Source organism: Molothrus aeneus, chromosome 1, assembly GCF_037042795.1.
Source record: "Molothrus aeneus isolate 106 chromosome 1, BPBGC_Maene_1.0, whole genome shotgun sequence".
Classification (NCBI taxonomy): Eukaryota; Metazoa; Chordata; class Aves; order Passeriformes; family Icteridae; genus Molothrus; species Molothrus aeneus.
In genome coordinates, this window is record NC_089646.1 from 127,597,675 (window position 1) to 127,623,801 (window position 26,127).

General features: G+C 37.2%; 1 protein-coding gene across 2 annotated transcripts in view; it reads right to left on the bottom strand.

The window, feature by feature from the left end:
- The window catches only part of ZFPM2 (zinc finger protein, FOG family member 2), a 309,054-nt gene that overhangs the window by 102,681 nt on the left and 180,246 nt on the right, over positions 1–26,127 (bottom strand). For both annotated transcript variants that reach the window (XM_066547561.1, XM_066547553.1), the window contains one exon: positions 9,690–9,801. In XM_066547561.1, the coding sequence (XP_066403658.1) occupies positions 9,690–9,801 (112 nt within the window). The remainder of the gene's footprint in view (positions 1–9,689; positions 9,802–26,127) is intronic.

The window sequence follows — 26,127 nt, forward strand, 5'->3', positions numbered from 1 at the left end:
CAGAAACAAGCCTTGGTTCTGGATGCCACTAACCAATTCAGTCATGTGCATCACCACTCAGTTACAGAACATCTCTACTAAATCTGCTTCAACATCACAGCTTGCTTCAAATATCACAATTTGAGCATGCTCTAGCATGGATTTTTGGTTGTCAGCACCACATTGCCCCATATGCCCTGACAGAATGAAACTGAAACAAGAAAGAAAAAAAGCAAATCTGAAACAGCAAATTTTTTCCATGTTTTTTTTAACACTGAAATTACATGTTAAAAAGGCTGCTAAGTTCTCTCCGTGTTTGTAGTAACACAAACTCATTCCTTACAAATTAAAAACATATTGAAGCAGGTTGCAACTTCTCCACACTTCCTTCAGTTTCTTCAGTTGGGCAGACTGAGGGGTGCCCCAGCGCTGGTGAGAAGAAGGGCACCTGTAGGCACCAGGAACATCCTGCCTCAAGTGCAAGACCTGCAGTGAGGGACTCCTGTATTTTCTGCCATGCTGGAGTTCTTTCCATAACCTTCAGTCTCCCTTCTCCCCACTTCACTATACCCACGTCCTAACCTGCCTCAAAGAACAGGGTGCAATCTCCATTGCACCAGGAAAAACAGACGTGGTCTGCAGTGCTGGCCTCAGCACCAGAGTGCCCTGCTGGGCAGCCCTGCTCCTTGTGGCCTCTGCCTACCCTAGTGGGCAGTGCTGGAACACCACGGGAGAAGGAGAGAAATGCTGACATTGATCTTTGGATCGGAGAGTACACACATTGATCCCCCCAGGATCAATAGAGAGGTCAGGATTCAGTCACACATGATCTCTAGCTACAGTTCTTAAGCAATTCCTGAAAGATGGTGGAGGGAGATGAATGTATGGATGACTGAAGATTATATCTTGATCCCATTTTCTGTTTTAGGAAACCTACACTCCAGAAGAACTTTTTTTTTTTTCAATTGCTTTTGTCTCTGAATCCATTTTCCTGAGCATAAAACAAATCTCAGTGTCCCCAGTATTGCAACACAAGCTATCCATTTCCTTTAGCATGTACAATGGTTTTAGACTTCTCTAATGTCAGGAAGCCTCCTTTAGCTCCTAAAGTAACAATGAGAACAAAAATGAACACAAATTGCTTTAACACAGAGTCTAGGTATCATCAATAAATAAATTAGTCAGGATCCAAAATATGGCTACAGAGTTTGAGAAGAGAGAACTGCTGGCTCTGCCATTGCCTGCGCAGGCAAGCACAATAATCGCCTACTGGAGTCTCCAGAGTAAGAGCAATAAGAGCTTAGGGACCTAATAATAAATCAGTGGCTTGTAGATCAATTAAGTGGCCAAGAAACACTTGAATTCCACCCATTGTGCCCTAATAATGGCCTTGCTGGTAAGCTGCTGAAGACTAAACATATCCAACATGATTTTAATGCTGCATTCCAGGTAGCCCAGCTCCACTACCCACTTGGAAGTCATAGCTGCACATCACACTGGTTTTGCTGGGAGCTTGGCACCTTGAATGTTGCAGAAGGGTCTTCTCTTATTAGCACCAGGCTTAATCCATTTGGAAATAAGGGACATAGAACTCTCACATCTCACTGTCCATTATACACACAACCACCTGGAACAGGGGAAGAATGTATTTCAACATTTTTCAGCTTTTCCTTTTACATGGTACACCATTAGTTTGTCTTGTATCAAATACACAGTAGAAGTATTTAATAGGATTCACCATAAAACAGGCTGCAGATTAATCCAGCCCTGTCTCCTCACATACAGACATTTTATACTCAGCACCAATGGAGCTGCCTGCAAAGAATGACCCAGGTTTGATATTAGGCTTCTAGGTCATGGTTTCACCTTGACAACAGCTCTTTCATTTCAAGCTGTAACATTTGCCAGGATCCCTAAGGTGTTTTCATTTTTGTCAGGAAGTATAGGGGAAAAAAAAAAGTATGAAAAAATGATAAATCTTAATTCACAAGCTACAGGACTATCTCTGTGTCTCCAGTACAAAACTTAAAATCCAATCCAGGACCTGGATGTGTATTAGGAGGCTGCAGATTTAAACCTTGTCCACCATGATCAAACTGGATTTATGGAGCATCATAACTCTCCAGACACCATCCAGCAGCTTATTAATTTAATAGACTCCTGTCCATTCCATGATGTTCCTGCCCTGACAGTCTCTCAAGATAAGGTGAAAGCCTTTTGACAGGACAGAGTGCATATATATTTTCTTCTGTTTTCTTGTGGATGGGGCTGTCGACAACTTGAAATGTGTGGCTCAGCAAATTTGGGGCTTTTTCTTCCCTCTTGCTTTGTAGGGAAGATGACAGAGGTAATGGTACCCAGGGGTCACAAGGTTATTGCAGTCCTCAATAGTTACTGAGCATAATGGCTAAAAAAATAATTAAAAATAAGACACATTTAGCCTATATTTCATATCCTGAAAATAATGACAACATTTTTCTTAAAAAAATTCTAAATGACTGATTCTACTGCAAGTGACTTAGAAAAATGACGGAGAACTACATACATTGAAAAAAAAATCTCTGCACTCTGCTTGCGTTTATTGTTGCCAGTGGTCTCAGTGTATGAAGCAATGTTTCTTTTCATTTGGTCACAGTGTGAAGTGCAGACTGGGCTTCTTTTCCATCCTGAGCATGCTGTCATAGGTGTGTTTTAGATTCAATTTACAGCTTTTTATAGCTTCAGTGCAAAATACATAATTCCATGCAAATCATGTCAGTATTCTCCTATTTCCTCATCTCCTCAAATGAAAAATAATTCCAAGTTTGAACTATGAAATACACGACACAGTAAGTGGTAAGAATATAAGAAAAAAGATCCAAATCAATATACATATAAGAACAACTCATACATATAATTTGGCTGCTATGTAAATGAAATGCACCAATAATGAATAAAAGCATTTTCATATTAGAAGCGGAAATTTAGTTGTACTCTGGTATTTCTTGTCATCTTCCCTTTATATTATGTATATATATTATATGCACTGGATATTATTACATGCCCTTTAAATTCTATATGCTTAGAATTTAAAGGGCATGTAATAATATACAGTGTGCTATTATATGCATATCCATAAAGCTGCATAAAATAACTTTTTTTTTGTTGATATTAATAAAATATACAAGGCCCTGAACTCTAACTCCCTAAAGCAGAAAATACCTCACTGGATCTATTTACAAAGGTAAAAATAAAATGAGGAAAAAGTACAGTCCTGCTCTGTGAGTTCTTTGAAGCTGAATAGTGTCTGAAGTCCACAACACTGTGACTGCCATCAACAAGCCATAAGAACCACTAGTGATGGAGGCAAAATATTTTCTCCTTCTGTGTCCAGCAAGGAAATTACCAAGACTGATTTGCAATACTTTCACTCATAACAGTGACATTTGGCATCCCACTTTCTCAACAACCCTGCAAAACCAAACAGGGAGCCCAACATCCACTTACCAATCATGCCCTTACGTCTGTACCCACATTTTCTTCCAATGATTGTGAATGCAGATATATTATTCTCTAATAATATATATGCCTAATGCCTACATATTATTCTATGGAAGCATTATGCATATATATTATACTTCTCTTGAGAAATACTTTGCAATTTTTCATTGTGTAAATGAAATCAAAACAAGCTCTTCCACAGACCTTAGATATTAGGATGTCACATGTGTTCTCTTAAAAACTCAGATTTTTTTTTGTCAGTGAATTCAAAGAAGAAACAAAAACCTTTAGCACCACCAAAGGCTTCAGCACATTGTATAGCTAATGGAGGCATCCTGTAGGACAGCAGATGCTGCAGTTTTATGACTCTCCAGGTGGAACAGACTTAGTAAATTTACTCACTTTGCTTTTTAATAGTATGTGGGAAAAAGGCCCCTTGCAATCTAAAATATATGCCCCAAGTTAACCTTTGGCCTACTAAACAACTTGTTTTCTGACCCAAACCAAATTATACTCATATTCTAATGCAGCAGTGTTTAAACTTCTGATGGCGTTTGACCTCTGTCTCATTAGGGTCCCTGATTCTGTATGTCTGTGGTGCAATTTACCATTACATGCCTGAAGTTGCAGAGGAAAAAAAAGTATATGCTAGCTGAAAACTCTTGCTAGGGAAAACATGGTATCAAGGATCTTACAGAACAATCAAGAAAAATAATCCTGTCACCAAAAATTTAAGTATCCTGTTGCAACAAGTGACTTTTCCTCTACGTTATAAATTAGAATGTTTACTTTAAATTAGCAAAATTAATTAAAAACTGCCTTCAATTTTTCCTAGTGGTTTTATATAACCCTTTTACAATGTTCGTATTTTCAGTACATGACACATACATCAGCTAAATAAGCTGCCCCAGTATCAGTGAAATAAGCAACCAGTTATGTGTTTACTGACTTTCTTTATGTGAATTATGGGGCTCAGCAGCCAGTGGAAGCCCCAGAAGGGTCGAGCACAGCCCTCTGCCTCCAGCCCTAACTTCTGCCCTGCCCTCTCCTCTGTGCTGCCTTTCCTCAAGCTTCTATTAATAAATTAACTACATGACACAATTTCAACGTGGGCAGCTGTCATTTTAACTAATATCGTTCTGTAAATCCACCCTAGCAGGTTTCTTCTGTATTGTGATTGGAGAATAGACTTTTTTCGGCAGCTTTCAAAAGCCACATCTGTTTGAGCAAGGACCTATTCCTTAGCTGTGTGGAGCAGCACTCCCCCGAAATTCCCTCCCCCCGCTCCCCGTTTTTTTGTTCATCAAAGAAAATGACAATTCTCGGATCTCACCCTTAGGCAACATCCTCCCTAGCAAGGATTTTGTTATAGTCACTCAGTGGGCACCGACTGTGATTTCACTTACAGAGAGACAGAGGCTTTTTATGGCACTCAGTATCCTGTGTCCGCACCACCAGCACAATTAACGGGAGCACCCTGTGGAATCACTTAGGGAGATGTCACGCAGTGCCTGTGCAACCGTGCTGGGGCAAGGACGGGCGGCTCTTCCTCCTCCCGTATCCTCTCAGAAATAACGAGGGGCATAAACTACTCAGTGAGGCCAGGCAGAGGAGGAAATAACACCAGTAAATCACTAATGGAAATGCAAAACCGAACACTGCCTCACACAAACTGAGATGACGGCTGGCTTAAACATGTGCGAGTCAGTGCCTGCAGCCACCTCCCTTTTGGCAGCCATACCCGACCCCATCCCGTCATCCCGGGCACCAGCACCCATCCCTGTCCCTCCAAGGGGCAGCCTGCAAAGCCATCATTTCCTAAATTAGGATTTGCAGCAGGAGCCGTGCCCCACGGCTGCCACCTGGCCGGCAGCATGCTCAGTGGGACGCAACGCAACCCGACCGGCCCAGACACACGTTACACATGTTGGCTTTCCTGCACAGAGTTATCCTGTGGTGCTCTGCAATCAATTACTGTTATACCACCATCATTAATAATTTTCTTAATGAAAATGATTCTGTTGATCTCCGTTGTATTTTAATTATCAGAGTTAAGCATAATTACACTGCAGCTCTGAGCTGGCATGTAGACTCCTTTAGGGCGCAATTTTGTTTTAACACACTGATAATGTAATTTTACATTGTGTCAGTTGTTTAGTTATTATCCAGTCGTACAATTCTGCTGTATTCCTGATAACAGATAATAACCTTAGCACCTCCTATATCCTGAAGTCATTTAAAAAGCAATATTGGAATTTCACAACTAGCTAACTTAATCGCCTTATGATTTTATAATTCTCACAGCTAAATATTTGTACAGACACCCTGTTTTAACAATGCCACTAAACATACAGTATCCATACATTTCACATAAATGGCTTAAATAATATCTAGAAAAATGTCTCTTCATGAGCATGGCTTTTAGTCTGTGCAACTGTGGTTTTTACACTGTTTCTATTCTGGTCAGTCATAATTTATTTTTTAAAATCCTTGCCGTTCCAGTGAAAGATTTGCAATACATAAATATCCCGGCCCCCTCCTAGCTTGTGGGGAGACTCTTAACTGTGGTCTTAGAGATTTTCCAGGTCTGGTGCACAACTCTGTTAGGCAAAAATGCTTCTAAAGTACACAATGTAGCAATGATGATACAGTTCATGCATTAATACTTCCTACCACTGCAACTTGCTTGAATTTACTGAAGCCTTTTTCTTTTAAAGAACATCTATTTCTAAATAAGCTTTAATTCATAAAATTTGTCTCTTAAATCTCAGTTTCTAGGACATATCTCAAATTACTGCATAGACTTTCTGAAAGTCCATTTTTGAAACAAGAGAGAATTTCACGATAAATATTAAAACAAAAACAGCATTCCTTTTGAATGTAATTACAGTAGTAAAAACTTCCTTTAAGAGAATGGAATGGAATAATGGCATGTGCCATGAATATCCAACTTGTATCAGAATTTGTAAAATGGGATAATAATTAACTACCCCTAACAAACTGCTTTTCTCTTTTCTAACTTGTCCTAGTATTGGGGAAATGTAGTTATAAAAAATACAGGTAGTGATCCTAGACTAAACTGAACAATTAGAATAGCACTTATTTCAAGTACTGAATATTTATTCCATAGCTATTCACTTTGGATGTACTCTGAAATGTGATTATAAATAAATGTTTTCTTTATCTAAAGATTTGTATAGAAGATGACTTGTGATTGCACTGTAATAATTTAGAAATATAATCCCATTTGTGTGCATCATAAATAAATTAAAAAAATAAATAAATATGCACATATATATATATATATGCTTTGTTTGTTTGCCTAGGGAAAATAAGTATTTTATTCAGAGAAGGAGAGTATTGAAGGCAAATAGGGACTTAGCCAGCTCAAATTCTCTTTCAATACAACCTACACTCTAGGCTCCTCTCCCTGCGATTCTGTGTGCAATATGTGGGTGACTAGAGTACTCCCAGCCTCTAGTGAATTGGAAATCAGAGTGACATTCCTATGTTCTCCTGAAGGATCTGGGGAAAATTCTGCTCTCAAAGATATCTCTGTAATGAGCTAAAAGGAAATATGGCATGTGCTTCTGAGTCAGCAACTGATCAGCCAATACTATGTACTGTTAGCCAGTTCTAAACTTATCTTCATCTCAGAAATGTGCCAATTTACTCCACTCATCTCATCGTGAGTTTAGTATGGAAAACAGCTCCCAGGTGACCAAATCTGCTACATGGACAATTCCATACATTTGTTCAGCTAATTGCCTTCAGAAATAACAACGTATTGCTAAGCAAACTAACAAAATTATACACATGCAACTACAACATAACATCAAATTACAGCTACATGCCAGCTGACACCGTTTCATTAGAAGTAATGGCACTATAGGAGACAGAAAGCTAACACAAATCAAAGAAATGTAATCTGGAATGATGAGATACAAATTGAAGGGAGAAACATCATTCTATTTATTTATTTTACCATCTTCTATTTGACATTGTTTTGTGATCCAAGCCAATTAATCTTTCTAGTACAAAAATCCAACAGAGCTTAAGGCAAGGGTAGATGCTTAATGACCGACAGAGCAGCCACCTCAGAGCACAGAGAGGAACAGAACACAGTGAAAGCAAAGCATATCTACAATTTACTTCCTGCATTAGTTTAGTGAAGCAGCAGGTTTTTAACATGTATTTATCCTCAAATTAATCCTCATATAATGCATCTGTGGTAGAGATGCTAGAATTTACCTTGAGTGCTGTTCAACTGTCTCATCACACCTTGTTAACCAAGTACTAAAATAACCAGCATGATCAGTGAAACAAAATCCATCACCTTTAAATGAAAATACCAATATTTTGGGTTAATCAGATTGCATCAAACTGAAGCAAGTCCTTACTATTTGAAAAAAAAATGTTGTATTTCAATAGAATAAATCAGACAGGACGAAAACTGTCTAATGAATTAGTTAATGCTTGTAAAATACTTTGAAGATGGAAATCCAACTGGTAAATACGTGCTAAGTATTATTGTAACTACAGAAAGAATATCATACTTGATAAGACATCATCCTATGGGAATTTGTAGGAGCTATGTTTTAGAGTGAAAGTAGGTTCCCATTACTTAAGAAGTTTTTGCAGAAAAGTTTGCCTGTGTGTATTCATTATGAGTATTATACATTATGAATGCAGCTCTGGATTCATGCAAAAAGCTTCAGTGTGTTTGATACTTTGCTGCTTCTTCCACTTGGGCTGCAATCAGCAAGCTGTGAAGGGAGGGCAGCTCAACCTTTTTTAGATCTGAGCCCAGTTCTCTAGTACTGCAGGTGTTTCAGGTTGTAGAATGAATGTGTTGACATTCTGTAATTATAATAGAAAGAATTTATAAGACCCTGGTGTGCGACTCATTTTTAACATGCAAATTCCCTGTTTTCAGCGTTTCAACTTTCAAAGGCTTGTGGCAGTTTAAAGGCAATCCTCTTATAAGTGTATAAATTGCAATGATTATAGGAACAAGTTGTAATTGTTTCTAGTAAGTTTTTAGGAGTCTTTGATCTTATGATTAGTGTTTTTGTATGTTAATATATTGATATGGGTGCTTATTTGCCTGGATGCTTATATGCTGAAATGGTCACTAGGTTGCCTCAGCAAACAAATCTTTGATCTCAGTAGGTCTGTTTGGTTAGAAATAAAACCTAAAAGAAATTAAACAAGAACAGTGCATGTTCTAAAGTATTCACAAAGTGCTGAGATTGGTGATTGAAATACAAGGAAGAAAAGTCATAGTTTTGCAACCTGATCTGTAGGGTAAATGCCAAACACAGCTACACTAAGTTATTTTTGTTCCATGTATTCAAGTGGTGTTTTGTTTCTCTTTTTTTTTTTTAACATATTGTAATGATTCTGTAGCTGCATTTAGAAAGCTTTTAGAGTGACTGCATCAGAGTGGTGCATAGTCCATGGTGCTATGGACTGAACCCAAGGCTCTTTGTGCTGTTTCGAGATGCAAGACAAAAACCTGCGTACCTTGAACCAAAGGAGCTCTTAGATGTGGTGGGTTAGATAAAGCATCTTTGGCAGGCAGCCTTGTAAGAACTTGTACTGACTTGAACAAATCTGAAAATTCACGTAAGACACAAGTGACATCCATTACCACTCACCAATACACTCCAGTGAAGCATCATCACATCATGCTGCTACACAGAGACTGGAATGTCAGAGGTAACAACCCTGAAATCCAGTTCCATTTATCTTATGCTACCATGATGACATAAAGTCTTTCCATAGTTCAATCAAATTCTCATTCTTCATATGAAACTGGATTTCAGTTAGTAGACTACAACGTAATGTAAAATAGGGAAATGATATCCAGTATGCCCAAACAAAAATGTCAAAAGGAATTCACCTATTCAAAGTGTATAGGTTTCACTGATGTTTCCCAGAGCACTAACTCTCAGAGATAAATGGATAGTATGTTTTATGCCAGCTGTTGTCCTTCATTGTTTATAAAGCATTTAATAAACCACAGGTACCATGTGGGTTTTTTATATCACTAAAAGAAAAAGAAGGCGAAACCGGAACATGGAAGAAAAATGGGAACAAAACCTGACATTAAGGGGACACTTAGTATTAATTTTATAAATTATATATTAAACAAGTATGCAACAGGTACATATTTATCTCAGTAGCTTACACAAGAAAGTAAAGAAAAAAAATCACTTTGTGTTTACCTTTGCTGTACACAATGCAGTTGTTTTTGTTGTCTTCTACTCCTTGCCAAGTCACATCCAGCAGCCACTTGGGGCCAGCAGTCAGTACCATAGGGACTGAAGCCTTTGTCTTCTGTAGGAAGGATGATAACAAACAGATGCCATTTGTTCACCTTGATTAAGAACTTGAATAATAATGGTAATAATCATTTTATTTGCAAACAACAAAATCTCGAAACCCATAAGCCGAAGTCTTATTCCCCTGCCTCAGGATTTTTTTTAAAGAAGGTACAAGCAGGAAGCTTTAGTTCTTTCATTGATTGAATGGTGAAACGATTATCAAGGATTTTCCGAATGATATTGGATCAGATCTCCAAGATTACACAGATCTCTGGTGGCTGAGAATTATAAAGGGAATGCAGATGACTTTCACAGCAAAGAGCCAAGTGTTTAGAAGTGAACTTTAGATACATTGTGCCTCATTATCAATGGGATCTCACTATTTCCTGAAACAGACAGGAAAGAATTTAAAGAATTGGTATCCATTTCAAAGATCTGTCCTGGGTAACATTTGTATTATCATAGGAAATTATTCTGAATGGAGAATGAAATTTTTTCTCCCCTTTGCCATGTGCTGATGTGTGATTTTATTATGCCTGAGATACTTAAAATGCTAATGATTCACTGCAAAAAGACTATAAAACAAGTTGTATTAATACAATCAAAGACTTAAAAGTAAAGCATGACATCATCACACCTGAAAGGCATGCAGGCAATTTACCATCTCCTGTCAGTATTTCAGACTCCATACTTAGGGATTTTTTACTTGAGGCAATAAGGCAGAGACCTGAAATTTATTAAAACTTAACTCCTTTTACTAATCAAATGGCAAAAATCCTGTGGGTAATTCTGAGTTTGTCAGTATGTGGCACTTAGACTTTTATCATAGACAGTTCTTCTCCTCTGTATCAAGAGTAAAACCACAAAAGAGAGTACAAAGTAAAACAGTCACAACGTAACTTTCAATTATTTTTTCTGGGATTTAATTCTGTCCAAGACATTCTGACATTTTGTAAGATAATTTAATTATTTTTATACTCAGCAATAATTCTCTAGTTGTCTCAACCTAGTTTTTATTGTAATATTCTGTATTACTGACCAAAACAAAAAAATTTAAGATACAAAAAATCCTATTTTCATAGCCATTCCAGATGCTTTGCCAATATTTATTATTGGTAAGTATTCTAGAAATGCAGTGAAGAATAAAAACAGTTACAACAGAACATATTACATTCATAAAAGATACCTGAAAATATTTATTGAAAATAAGATATTGCTTAAAACATTTTAGTTATATAAGATTAAATCAATAATATATATTTACTATAATTACATTAATATATTAATAAAGATGATAGAAAAAGATTAAATGTCACAGGTCTTCATATTTTTGTGGGATTTTTATCTGTTTAGACTGTAATACTGTTTTGTCAAGTACACTACGTCTTACTTATTTTCATTTCAGATTTTACATTTTTCATACAGATGTTTGTGCATAAGTCACACTTCTATATGCACCCCCTGACATTATTAATCTTCCCTATGTATTGGGAAAAAAACAAATAGAAATTATGAATGAAATTAGGAAAAAGGAAGGTAACATCTAGCAAAAATATACCTATTTAGTGTAAAATTACTGAAACAAGAGACATGCAATGTCTCAACTCCTAATGCTGCTTTTTTTTTTTTTTTGGTGGGAAGTTGCAGAAAGTATGTTTTGCTTATATGGAGTATTAAAAGAGTCAACCCAGCTGCATGCACTAGTATTCTTTATTTCTAATTAATAATTGACCAGTAAACAAAACAATTTTATTTTTTTAAAATTCAGTTAAGTTTCTAAGTAAATTATCAAGAAGCCTGGTATTGTCAGTTATTAAATCAGTGTAAAGCATATACATATGGGCTACATAGAAAAAAAATGACAGAAAAAAGGGAAGAACTGAAAAAGAGATGCAACAGATGAGATGAAAGGTAAAGTAACAGCTCTATCTTCTATCATAGAAAAGCCTGAACTTTACTGCAATTTACTCCAAAACAGTACTAAGGCTGCCACGGGAACAATTTAGAGTGGCTTTCCTCACACAGCTGAGAATCATACCCAAATTGAATACAAGCTGTAGCAAGAATGTTGGCAACTATGGCTGCATAGCAATAATGCATAAGAGGAGGATCAGGACACACTCCAATACTTGCTGCATTTCTCCAAGTGCCATTTCAGTCAAGCCTTTAACAAGTTTTTGTGCTTATATGTGCTTTCAGTCTCTGGTAATCCCAAGTACAATCAAAAGACAGTGAAATATTATCCAGCTAGGAGACTTTTCCAAGTACACCACAAATTATTAAGACATTCAAAAAAGGCTTCTTTTTTTTTTTTCCCAAAGTTGGAGGCCAAGTTAAAAAACAGAACAAACCAAAATTCTATCTTTTAAGTGCAGAAGGGATCATCTATTTAATTTTCACAAGATCTAATTCCTATTTCTGGTTTACTTTTTTTCCAGACGTTTGACATTTCATTGTGTCTCTTCCATCTCTAAGGGTATTATCTGCATTAAGGTGGTATCAAAAAGCCTCAAATAATATCAGGATCTTCTTGTGCTGGGCAATAGTTTATCTACATAGACAGGACAAATAATATGTCCTGGGAAAGGATTATACTTAACCATATACTGCTGAGGAAGAATGAGATACAGAGATACCGTTTGACTTTCTCATGGAGATTAATTTCTCCTTTAGTAAGTGGTAGGCTTAGTCCCAGGCCACTGCCCCAGTTTTCTCCAGACAAGGAGAGGGGCCCAGGCCTCATCCCTTCTGAGATGAAGCAGCGGGGGCAGCAGGTAGACTGAGCACCAGCAGTCAGCATTTGTGCCTGCTTTGCCATTTCCCATTTACAGGGCTTTTTTGGAACTTAAAGAACTCCATGGTTATCACTAAATTAGCTTCCAGGTCAGCTTGGCAGCTGAACTTGTAATCAGCTCTGCAGCCGTAAGTGGTCTCTAAACACTAGAGATAGGCTGGAGGAGGAACAGGGTGTTTCATCTCACAGCTCTGCTAGCCCAGAAGAACTGGTGGACACCTCAAAAGAATTTCCCATTCTCCCATAGCTCTGCTCCCAAGCTGCACAGATATGTAAATAAACTTATTTTAATATGAAAGCAAAACTTCACAAGACCCCAACTGCTTGTAAAGCCTGGCAGCTCCACTGAGGGATACCAGCAGTGGCTTCCCTTTGATGCGCCTTACTGTCATATTGTGTGAGCTGTAAGGCAGGTCAGGACCACGGCAGCAGTTCTTGGGGTCTGGCATCCTGTGAGGTTTACACATTCATAGGTGTTCACCACTGAGAGAATCTTGCTCTGGTTGTGCCTTATTACATAGTAAGAACTGAAGCAAGCCTGGTGATTCAGGAAAGGCCTTTTCCTTAAAATGGTTAAAATGAAAAGACCCCAGTCCAAGATAACAAGAAGCTATGGTTAAATCAGTCATGCCTTTATCACCTCAAGATTAGACTACTGCAATGCGCTATACCTGAGGCTACATTTTAAATCCATTTGAAAGCTGAAGCGGGTGCAGAATGCGGCAACCCGCTTCTAAAGCAGGATATCGTGCTTTGAGCACATTACACCAGTGCTTTTTAATTTGCACTAAGTGCCTGTGGAATTTAAGGGACTGGTTACAACCTCTGAAGCCCAGGACCTGTCTGTTTGAGATACCTAATTGAGACCTGCCAGGGCGTTTGTCTCAATGGCACAACTGCAGCTGAGAACCACCAAGGAACATGAAAAAGGGCTTTCTTGGCTTGACACGGAAGAAAGTCTTGGCAGGGCAACATGTTCTTTATGACAGCTCTTTTACCTTTGGGACATCATCCTACTTGAGTGTTCATGTTCATGCTCTCAGAGAGTTCTATGAAAATCATCCTGTAATTCATAAGATTTATTTGTCATACTGCAAAATTGACTTGGTCATTCCCAAAACAGTGGTGGTAGGTGTTACCTACTTTACACTCTTTTGTTTGGGTTTTTTTAAAGTACTAGCAGGAATATCTCTAGATTAAGAAATGTACCTTTTTACACACAGGGAAAAAGCTTTCTTGATACAGAAGCAACAATATTGCAGCTGTTTACATATAAGACTCCAGAAACCAAACATAATTTTATTTCTTCCTCCAAAAGAACTACTACACAAAAGCTTACAAAACATTCTCCCTGCTGCCTAAGTATAATCACGGGGATCTGCTAACATGGGTGTCTGTAAGATGGGGCCATACAGTAATTACCTCACATTTTTCAAACGAGGGCACAAACATAGACCCACAGTATTGTTCACTGCTCTACACTAGGTAACTGTACATTCTACACTTGAGCAAATTTCCCTGAAGATGCAATTTCTGCTAATGTTTTCATGCCATAACTAGACAAATTTGACAAGGACAAGCAGGGTCAAAACTGTGATCTCTCAGGGAACAATTAGAATTAGCTAATGAGGATAAAAGAGGTCAGGCAGGCATCCACTTTTCACTAACCTTTGAAGCAACTGGACAAACAAGAGAGGTAACCCTCAATAAATGTTTATATTCAGTCAAGAGGTTAATGGAGATAAAAATAGCCATCACAGTAAGCCGAAAATAGTTGTGCACTCTTGCTAAATGGAATCAGTGCTGACAAGTAACATTAGATGGGCTCCTCCCTGCAAAGATTTCTAACATATGATGTGTGTGGCCTGGCAGAAACTTGAGGAAACCCCCACGCTGAAGAAAAATACAGCATGATCAAGGTCTATGAAATTCTGATGTCAAATGCCTGATCAGTGCTAGCAGTTTCTTCAGAAGCTGTGCTACTGAGCTCATATTCAGCAAGTCACTGTGACATGACCATCCTGTCCTAGGCATGGTGTTCCAAGAAGTGTTCAACATTATTTAAGGAGATGTACTGATACTCAAACACTTTGTTTCTTACTGTATTTTGATTCCTGCAAATAGATTTTCTTCCCAAATCTTCCAAAGAACCTGAGTTCCCATGAAGGATACAGAATTTTACCAGAATATCTTCATGACCTTGGAGAAAGTTCCAATGCCCCCTTGGCAGAGTTAGTTTATATAGTCAATTAAAACCAAGAGTGTACTGGGAGTAGAGCTGTAAACATATCTCAGGTGCCTTCAGATATGAGTCTGGGCTAGCAAAACACCAGTTAATACACTGACAGAAGTTTCTTCTTTGAAATTCAATTTAAATTCAATTGGATCATCACAAGGTTGACATGCTGAAACTGCAGAACATCCCCTCTTGAGAGATTGAGTTCACCTTTGATGATCACCATACTCAATTCAGCAAACTTTGTAAGCTCATCAACTCAATTCAGTTGGGAAAGGCTCCTAAGGGTCATTCTGGACAGTGCAATAACAGATATCTGTATAGGTCTCAGACTATCCCTGATTAATTAATATTTGCTTTAAGATGTTTTTGAATAATAAAAAGAGTGGTAACTCCATTTAATCAGCTCTCACACTGACTGTCTAAATGCATTTCTTTACCTTATAACTGATTACAAGTTCATGAAGCTGTAAGACAATCCCATCCAAACAGCCCAATGGACAGACAGAGATCCCCATTTTGTTGTTCATTTGTATGCAATCAGCTGGACTGTCTTTCACTTCCTGTGGTTTCCCTGAAAACTCTTATCTTTTTCCAAGGAGGATTCAGTCTTGGAAGAATATTTATCTCAAGGGCTTTTCTGGAACACCTGCCAGTCAAGGCCTGTGGCAGCACTTCACAGTGCCACAGCTTTCTTTGCTAGACATGCAGAGGCAACTCCTTTCCACTAATACAACACTGGAGATGTCAGGAGGTTTTCAGTGCTGTGCTTCCATGCTGATGACAACATCACTAATTAAAGCAAAGACATGACAGTCTCCAGCTAGAAACACTCACTCTGGAATCTTACAGTTGCACCAGCATTTCAGATTTCACAGCCCTCACTATGTTTTCAGGGAAGATCTTGAAACTTGAACTAAATGCAAAAGAAATTTTGCAATACTTAGTCCTTGTGGTTAAAAAAAAAACCCCTCAAACCCACAAACTTTGAAAACCTGATACCAACATAATGTATGAAGTTAATTTCACCTAAATCTTCAGACAGCATGGAATAACTGTTTCAGTTGCTACTTTACAACCTTGTGGGATCCAGGATTTCAGAAGAGTGTTCAAGAATCTGTAGATCTGCACAAATTGTTACTTGTGATGGGCCATGAAACTAGTGATGAAGAAAAGAAGTATCTACTTCCAACTATCTTTTTTTGGTGATAGTAGAAGAAAAATATTGGTAATAGTTGAAGAGGCTGTGGTCAAGCCAAAGCCTTTTTAAATGTTTCAAACACACAAAAAAAAAAGGGGGGGGGCGGGGGGGGGAAATGTGCACACAGATGGAATCCTAAAAGACAGCTGGGATTCCCTGCAACTGAGAAACCCTGCTGTTTACCCCAAGGGATCATCACTTGTCAAGTGACAAGACTGAACATACACTTCACTATGTATCACTATGTACATTTCATCCACAAACCTAAAGCAGACCAAAGAAATTATTAAAACAAAAAAACCCACCCCTAGTTATGTTAATATTTTCCAACAATTGTCAGGATTTTAATATGATTTCAAAACTTTTATTACTATCAAATGCGATTGCCTAATGCAAATTAAATGTGTGCTAAACATGGGGTTCAATTCATTTTACCTAACTAGAGTGCATTTTTTCAAATCTGTAAAATAAACAAAAATCAAATGTCATTGTAATTTAGGTACAAAGTAATGCTGTCAAAAGCAACTTCAATTTGTTCTTTTTAATTCAGGACACCCTTGGAACCCATCTTCAAACTCTTCCCCAGTTCTAAACACTTTTAAATAAATCCATAGTCTGGAATACCTGGACCTAGCCGAGTCATGGTGATTGCTTCTGTGGTCCTGGAGGAGGTGACAACCAACTGATTGGAACAGGAATGGAAAAGTTGGAAAATGAATCTCTGAACACTCAGTGATCTTCCACTGGCCACATCATTCTGTCTTGATGGGCTTTCTACTGCAGTCCTTCCTTCCTCTAAAGCCTTCATCTGGCTTCACCCCATAGTTGCTGTTCCCCTGCCCTTTCCTCCCTCTTCTTTTCCCCATTTTATAAATACCTGACTATGTATAGATAACTTCCTTTCTCAAAGAGCATGGAATGGATAGCAGTGTATTTTGCCACCACTCTCTTGACTTTTTCATTCTGTTTTTCCTTTTACTCTCTCTCCTGTTAATTTTTTTTCTTTGGGAAAGCAGTCTATACATGTATTGTGTGTTTACACAATGACCAGAAGCAGGAAATCATATTTTGTGCTGTGATTAGAAAAAATGTGCTGCGGATATTTTGAAAATTGACAATTCTGAGTGAATCATCTCTGTTGTGGTGAGTTGATACCTGTGGGTAGCATGAGCACTGTCAGTGTGTCAGAGTGTTCAGGTATCTGCCACGGGTGTTGAACCTTCCTGCTGTACTATAAAGTTGAATACTTTGGATAATACCATTTCAGAGATGACATGCACCTGTACCGATGAAATCACACAGTATATAACTTATCTTTAGACAAGATATAATGCAGAGCTGCTTGCACACTTCCACACTGAATTATCAGTGCATTTTTCCTACTGGGTTAAACTCACTGTTGTAAATTACTGTGTACTCTAAGAATTTAATCTCTCTTCTAATGAAGCCACGTTGATATTTGCCAGTGAACACTTTCTGAATGCACTTGCTTGAATGTAACTTATTTCACTTGTGACAAACACTTCTCACATAAGACAGATGAACACACTGCTCAGTATGGCTCAGCTGCAATTTTGCAAACATCGAATTTAGTCTGGACAGGCTGATGGACTAAAATGTGGGATAAACCATCAGTCCCTGGTAAGCTCCTGACAATTGGACTCTCACTTTGCACAAGTATCCTTTGGGCTTGGGTGCAGTTAATGTAACAATAGGTATTTCAGATGATCAAGGGGACAGTTACAGAGGTTTTTCCAGAAGACATGAAGTAATTTATGTTGCATATGAATTAATTCTGCCTGGTCCCATGGTCTAGCTATTTACACCAAAGCCACCCAAAATGATTGCTGTATCTCCAGTTTAGAGTGGTACTGAATAATTTCTAGTTTAGAGAAACTTTGTGGGGTTTTTTTTGCTATACTTTTTTTAATCCTGGAATGGATGATTTAAATCACCTTTTAGAGAAGTCCAAATTTCATGAGTCATATGTTTATTTTTATCTAAGGAATATAAAAAGGGGTAATGACAGGACAAGGGGAAAAGGCTTTAAATTGAAGGAAAGTAGGCTTAGATTAGCTACAAGGAAGAAATGCTTCACAGTGAGAATGGTAAGGCACTGGCACAGGTTTCTCAAACAGTAAGATTCCCAAGATTTCCTACATCTGGAAGTGTTCCAGGCCAGGCTGGACAGGGGACTGAGCAGCCTGGTCTACTGGAAGGTGTCCCTGCCCCAGTGAGAGAGGTTGGAAGTTGAAGATCTTTAAGGCCCATTCCAACCCAAACGATTCCATAATTTCATGAATCCATTCAAAATACACACACACACACACAAAAAAAAAAAAAAAAAAAAAAAAAGACATGCATAAAGCCTTCTAAAAATTAACCATTACACAGAACTACAGAATAGCTAGTTATAGATTCTGCTTATTATATATATTTATTACTTTGTTTGGAACTGCAACTCAGGTTGTGTATTTTACTTTAGGAAAGTGAGTGGTTTTGTCATAAATGGTGAATAAGTCATGCTTTAGCAGTTGTAAAAGATAACTTTTTTTAATTTCTCCTTTTTTATCTTTCTCCTTAAAGAAAGAGAAAATAAAAAGTTCTTTGTATATGCTTGTCCCATATTTTAACTGTATAAACGAGTGCAGCTCTATTAGGATTAAATTTCCAATGAATATTGTGAGGTCTTTATGAAATACATATTCAATACAAAGGCATTGTACTAAATGGTGTAGGTACTGCAGCACAATTCTCTTGGTGATGCATTACACAATATCTGAACTTCACTGGTGCGCACACTGAATGCACACAAAATATTATATATAAATTCCCTTCTAATTCGAAATAGAATTGGGGAATAGAAAAGAATCTATGTTTTTCTTGAGGATTATAAAAGATTTTTATGCGTCCTTTTATTAGGTGTTTATATATATCTCTTTACTTAGAGGAAACGTGGTACTTTAAAGTAAGAGCATAAATCCAACATGCAATCCTCTGCTGAAGTTTTACGTTTGTTAAGATAGAATAATCATTTAAGGTAGAAGTTTAACACATGATTCAACAACCAGAAGCCTATATGTGTGACTTTGATTAATTATTTTTAGTTCGGTTAAAACATCCCAGTTTATCTCCTTTTAAGATTATCCTTGACATATTTAGAAATCCTAATGCAGATTTTATGGCCCACACCTATCCCTGATGGTGCTAATGGACTAGGCATAATGAATCATTCTAATTTGGATGAAAGGACCACACAACATTGTGGCAGTCCTTTAGAGAATTAAGGCTCAATTCTGATCTTCCAGACTTATGAATGCATTTTTGGGATTAGGCTGCGTATCTGTACATCTGTTGAGTCTCAAGGGGTGTATACTCAGCTAAGTATTCTGACCTTCCAATGTACTGTATCAAATGTGTGGCCTTGGGATATGAAAGGATTTGATTACAACTGTATTTTAACACTGATTTAATATATAATTATGAGGTAAAACCTAATTCCTCCTTACATCCTCATGTAGAAAATTCCATCACTATTAAGCAGACACTAGGATATTTTTTCCCCAGCGAGCGTGATAGTAAATGGAAGAAATTGAAACACCCACCCAGGATAATGTAAAATCAAGGACAATATTCTTAGGGACGGCTTTAAAATCAGCTCCTTGTGTCCATAAAAAAAACAAATTTAAATGGTCTTCTGCAATTATGTTGCTAGTTGGTACACTGTTGCATTATGCATGATACTTGACAGTTTATGTATAAAAAAATGAAACAAGGTTTCTTTAGTGATTCCTATTATTACTCTATGCTTTCTTGTTCACAAGTAATGAGTAAAGCAATTCACTTTACATACACACACACTATATATATAATACTGATAGAAAAGTTTAAAAATAATTGGAATTATCTGGTCATTATCTATTCACTTATAATTTCTGTTTTTCTAGTATATCAAAAATGGAATGTTGTAAAATTTCCTTTAGGTGGTTAAACTTTCATAAGTTCTGCTTTGTGTTTTCATGTAATTTTTTTTTTATTCCACTGAAAACCCCTTCCCAAATATTATCAGTGAAAAACCCTTCAAAATATTAAAAAAGACTTCAAAAGAAAAGATATTCAAGGTATGGCTTTGCAGTATTTTAGGGATTTAAATTTTTTTCTATACCATCAAATATTGCATAGATTTTAAAATAAATAATAGTGGTAATAAGTAATTGATTAATTTGAGGACTACAGACAAAATACTTTCCAAAATTCTATGTTTTCTTAATATGATCTGTCACAGATCTAAATTACAGATTCATGGTGCTTGCATTTTCTCTATCATTTCAGAAAGCTTGGACCAAGAAGATGAACTGAGCAGAGCAGCACCTTTACCTTGCAAGCAGTTAGTTACTTTCTTCCAGTTGAAGAACATGCTACACATAGAGGCAATTTTTTTCCCCACTGACTAAAAGCATGAGGATTTTATTTCACTGTTCTCACACAAAAATTAAAATTTCCACAAAATGCCCAATGACAGATTAAAAGTATCCTCGGGTTTTGTAGTTGGTATGACATTGTTGTGTAACACAGCTCTCGTTTAAATTGTTTCGGTGTACTGAGCATATGCAGCATGACTAAGAACTGCAACTGCACAAGTTTCCATGAAAAAAAAAAGTTTCAAAAGAATGGGTGAAGGTCCTTCACTGGGACTGGAGATAAAGATGGAGAATCCAGCAGCAGGACTGGTGAGTACAGGGCTCTGGTTCCAGTAAGAACTCAACAAACAGCTCAGATGAGAATCTAAAGTCCAGGAAAACAGCCTGTAGCTTCGAGATTAGCTTTCTCACACTATTCCTGAGTTAAGCCAGTACAAGCATCATCATGAATGCATAATTATGATTACGCACTCTACTATTGCATAATAGATCTTAACATCTGGAAACAAAGAAGTACTGTAGGAATGCTGTTTTCAGGCTTCTGGTTTTGAACACAATGAAGTTAAGGGTAAAAGACTTTCCATAAGGAAAAACAGTTCCAAGAATATGCATTTTACTTGGAAATTTCATACAGATAGTTATGAAACATTTACACATAAAAGAAGGGGTAAAAGGGAGATAGGGACCCAGTGCTATGATTAAAACTTGAAAATAAAAATGAACAAAGCCCAAACCCCTCCCATACTAACATATTTTAGGGAACTAAAAAAAACCCATTATCACTTGAAATAAGTAACAATAGACAAAGAAACTAGAAGCTTGACAAGTTTACTTAAAGGATCTTTCTTTCAGAAAGAAATAAATTTGATTTTTTTGAAATTCTTTGCAGCAAGAATTTCCCTATGAACCAAAGTTCATTTCTGGTACTGATGGATATACACAGGCTGGTATCCTATGTTTAAATGACAGTGTTGATAAAAGGATGATTGCTAAAAGGGAGCTGATGGATTCATTCACTTCCATGTGTAGAAACAACACAATGTGAATTTGATTAATGCAGTAAATGGGTACATCTATGACTGAAGACTGCTGGTATCAAGCTCTTGTCAGTTGCCAGTTTATCGATAAAGCCACTTCGGGCCAGCAGTGCCGGAGCTCAGTGGTCTCTAATAGGACACCTTGGGACCTGTAGGACTCTGCAGAGATCTGTAAAGACCTGTAAAGATCACAAATCCAAGGAGTGGTTCTCAAGTGGGAGTGGGCTGACTTTCAAAAGTAGGGAGCATCAAAAAGAACAACAAATTTGCACACAGGTCCTATACAGGGGTCAGGTTAATTTTGTTGTTGTTGCTGTATGAAATGAAAACTCACAGTGGTAATAAGAGTCAAGCTGAGTACCACCACATGCCAGACTGAATTTAAGTGATTAGAAAACTATTCTACTGTTGGCTAAGGCCAGTTTCACAAAAAACTACTTCTTAATTCCAAAAGGTAATTTTTCCTTGAAGGTCTTCCCTGCTTCAAAGAACACCCAATCCAATCCAATAAAATCAAATCCTTTATCCTTCCAGTAAAATTTCTGAACGAATTTTCAGATACCTGAGAAAGAAAAAAGAAAAAAAGAAAAAAAAAAAGACAGCTTCCAATGGTTCCTAGCACTTCAAGATACCAATGAAGCCAACAAAAGGGAAAGAAAGAGCCTCAGTTGTGTGTTAAGGAGCCAGGAAAGCAACCTAACACCACAAAGCAGCAAATGTAAATCAAGCTTGCAAAGAGCAAAAGCTTTAGAAATTGGCAGAATCAGAGCAGACCAGCCTATCAAACCCCACAAGTCAGTACAACTTTATACCAGAATTTCTCTTCTTATCACAGAATTAGGCATTAAAACGCCACACTACTGCAGCCACTATATCCGTTTCAAACAACTACCTTGTATCACTTGGCACTAAGTGGCAGCAGCTGCTCAAGGCAGACTTGAACCTGGCCTTCCAGCTGAGCAGGGCTTTTTCCCTGCTCCCAAGAGATATCAGCCTTCAGGTGAGGTGTGAAGCTGCCATCAGCACGGGGCATTGCTCTCCTGTGGCAGCCTCCAGGCTTCAGGGTTACTACAAACTGTGCACAGGTGCTGCTGTGGTCATCACAAGCCTTCTCAGCTTTTCAGGGAAGGAAATGAACAATTGCCTGATTCTCAGAAGGCAGATCCTATTTGCACATTGAAGGGAGGTGGTCACTCTGCAGAGCCTCTGATAGCTCCTGCTGATTCTGAGGAGAACAGCTGGATGATGGAAATCTGCCTCTTCACTCCTCCACTGCAGAGTGATCTTTGATCAAACTTTCTTTTAGTAAGCTGTGGATGGTGAACAAGTAAACACAAGCTACAACATCAAACAAAAGAAGCAGTGCTTAAACCCAGAGCTGGTGGTGACATGGCTTTAGGTTCACATCAGCCTCTGGAAGGAGAAAAGGGATGCTCAGGACCAAGCACTCCTGCTCCATGCAGCTCAGGGAGATCCAATCCCTGCCCCTTGAAAGTTCAAGTGAAACTTGATTTACAGCCACACCTTGGGCAGCGGGCATGTGCTGGGAGAGCTGAGAGAGATCTGGACAAAGAGTGATGGGAGGCAGAGGCAGGGGGCAGTGGGTTCCCTTAGTATTATAAAAATGCATCTTATTCTGTTTTTAATCAACAAACCTTATCCAGCAATCAAGGCAGATATATAATAAGCTGAGCTACTCTGTAAATCTAAACATTTCCCACAAATAGAAAAGATACAGCCTGAGCTCTCTGATTGTTACTACGGCAACTATCTAAAATGAAAATCTTGTTAACCCTTTGCATGCTGTAGCCACCCATGCATCAGTGTTAGCTGACTTCTGTGCACTTATCTCTCCTTTTTCCCCCTCAAGAAATTCATAATTGTATTGCTTCACAGTAGTTATGCTCTGGTTATCCTGTTTGAGACCGAAAGAACTGTGATAGGTGCTAGTTTCATAGGTACAGCTGAGTTTTGTTACTTGCTCATTACTGGGATTATAGTTCAAAAAACAACTAAGAAAACAGAAGAGAAAAATCCTTAGATTACTCCAAAAGGCCTGGGATTTTGATTAAAACCTTGACAACTGGAATGGGATGTTTTCTAATAAATCACACTCCTGCCTTTTTCCTAGTAGTTATGAAATTATTTAACTGTAAAAAGCATATTTTTCAGAGGAATTATATCTCTATACTGTATTATAAACAGGCTACTTTTCAAACACTTTTTTAAAGCTTCTCTTAAATACTTCACAGAAGACTGCCAAGGATTTTAACAAAATAATATGTTAACCACAGTGCATTGAAAATTAATGGGCAGGTATTTGACTTGAAAAATTCCTTAAATGCAAGAAAATTTAGACAAAAAGAAAACTGATTTTCTAATTTTTACAAGTCACAGATACTATTACAATCAATTTTATATTTGCATGTACCTGGATATTAAAGACAGTTTCATTATTATATCTATTTGGCAGCATCATGACAAAGTGAAACACTGCAGTTCTTATACCTTCTACAATTTGTCACTGAAAACAACAGAAGACATAGAAATTTTTTCCATATCCAAAGTAAAAGAAGCAGGACATGGTCCACAAACATCAACTCTACTAATTCTTTTACCTTCTGCCTACCATGTAATCAACAGAGACCCTTCAGTACTGGACAGAAATAGAATTTTATGGAATTTATGGAATTTCCATTTTATTGTTACTGAGAGTGAAATACTTAATTGATATTTTACAGAATTACTTCATTCACTTCAACACAGATAATTTTAAAAGATCATTACTTGGATATTTATTTACATAGAATTGAACAACACATATATATTAATAAAACCCATACTTTTCTATATAAAAGCAAAATTTACATATAAATGAGCCCATATAATTTGAAGTGATGGAAGTAGTGTGTAAATTATCTTAAGATCTGGAATGGTGTCCACATTAAACTGAAAGTTATTAAGCTTTCAATACACTAAAATAAAGACACCATTTACAATAAAATATTAGTTAAATATCAGTACTACAACACTCAGTTTTATGAAAAAGAAACACTGATTTTTTAGTTTGCCTAGAATTGTTTGAAAGTTTGAGAGAATGACTGGTTTAAAAAAGAAACTGGACTCCCTTAATAAATGTGTATGACAGAGAATGATGCTAGAGACTTTAATATGTGCTCCTCTCATTTACAGAAAATTGAACCTATTAAAGTGGACAAGCTAATTTCACTTCTTCCTTCTTAATAAACACCTATGTGACAAAAAAAGCTCACAGACCTTGCCTGTACTGTAAACAAACTGAAGAAACAGATTGATGGCACTGGGCAAAACCGACATTTCTTGTCTGATCCAAATCGTTTTAATTGTTTAATGTTGATAATTTAAGATTTTGCATAACAACGAGTGAGCTGCACAACACATGTAAGGATGGTGCTGGAATGTGCACAGGTAAGAAAATGTTTACAGGAGAATGAATTGAAATAGTTTCGCTGACTCAGGATGTGTTCCAATCCTATTTTTCAACTTCTGAAACATTTCCCATTTTTCTGTAATTAATATGATATATAGCATTCAAAGCCACCTACCTTTCACATTTTTTCAAAATCTATTTCATAAAGTCAAATGGACTACATTTTCTAGAGTCAAATTCAAAATTTACAATACTATAATCACTAGATTAATCCTAAAGGCTTTTTGAACATCAAGTCTATTTATCAGTATTGGCTTATTTCCCAGGAATATGACCAAAATAATCTAGAAATGTACAGGCTAGTCAACATACTACACATAATTCTAGGAAGGGATAACAATCCGAATTTTCCACTGTTTTATTTCAAGTAAGATTGTTTTCTTTTAAAAAAGCAACATCACTATTTATTTATTTATTTATTTATTTATTTATTTATTTATTTATTTATATGTTTATTTATTATTCCTACAATTCCACCTTGTTTCCATATTACCTTTAAATTGATGAACTTCCCAAACTGATCTGCTAACCAACTGACTTGAGATCCTCATATCTCCTACAAGGTATGTATAGATCCCAACTCCTTTGGCTTTGCTATAGTTGTATATAATTATTTTGAAAGGGAAAGATTATTTGTATGTGATTTATTCATCCAGGTCAATTACAAGGACTTGTCTTCTTTGGGGCAAACTAGGGTAAAATATTTTCTTCCCCAAAGAATTTTTAAAGACCTGGGGGAACTTTACCACATTATTCCCCAGAGAAGTCATCCCTTCTTGTGGGTATTGATCAGGCCCAGAAAGAGTCATATAGCTTACAGCAGGTAAAGGCTTTTTAAAAAAATTCAAAGGAAAGAGACTATCATGTCCTGCACACAGTAATGGTGAGGTAGGAGAATCTGCTCTGCTACTAGAAATTGCTCAGTAAACCTCAGTAATCCAGCACACAAATAACTCATTATCTAGCTGCCCATCTCCATTTCTTCAAACTTAATCTAAAATATTTCCTAAAGCCTAATGAGCAAAAACTTTGATAAAGCTATAACTAACGGCCAACTTTGGCAATTATCACTGTGAAAAAATCAGCTAAGCAAGGTATATTTCCAACAGAAGCAATGCTTCAGGTGATTGTCATATGCTTGGTAGCTTCTCATTGGTGTATAACTGATGGCAGCAGAGAAG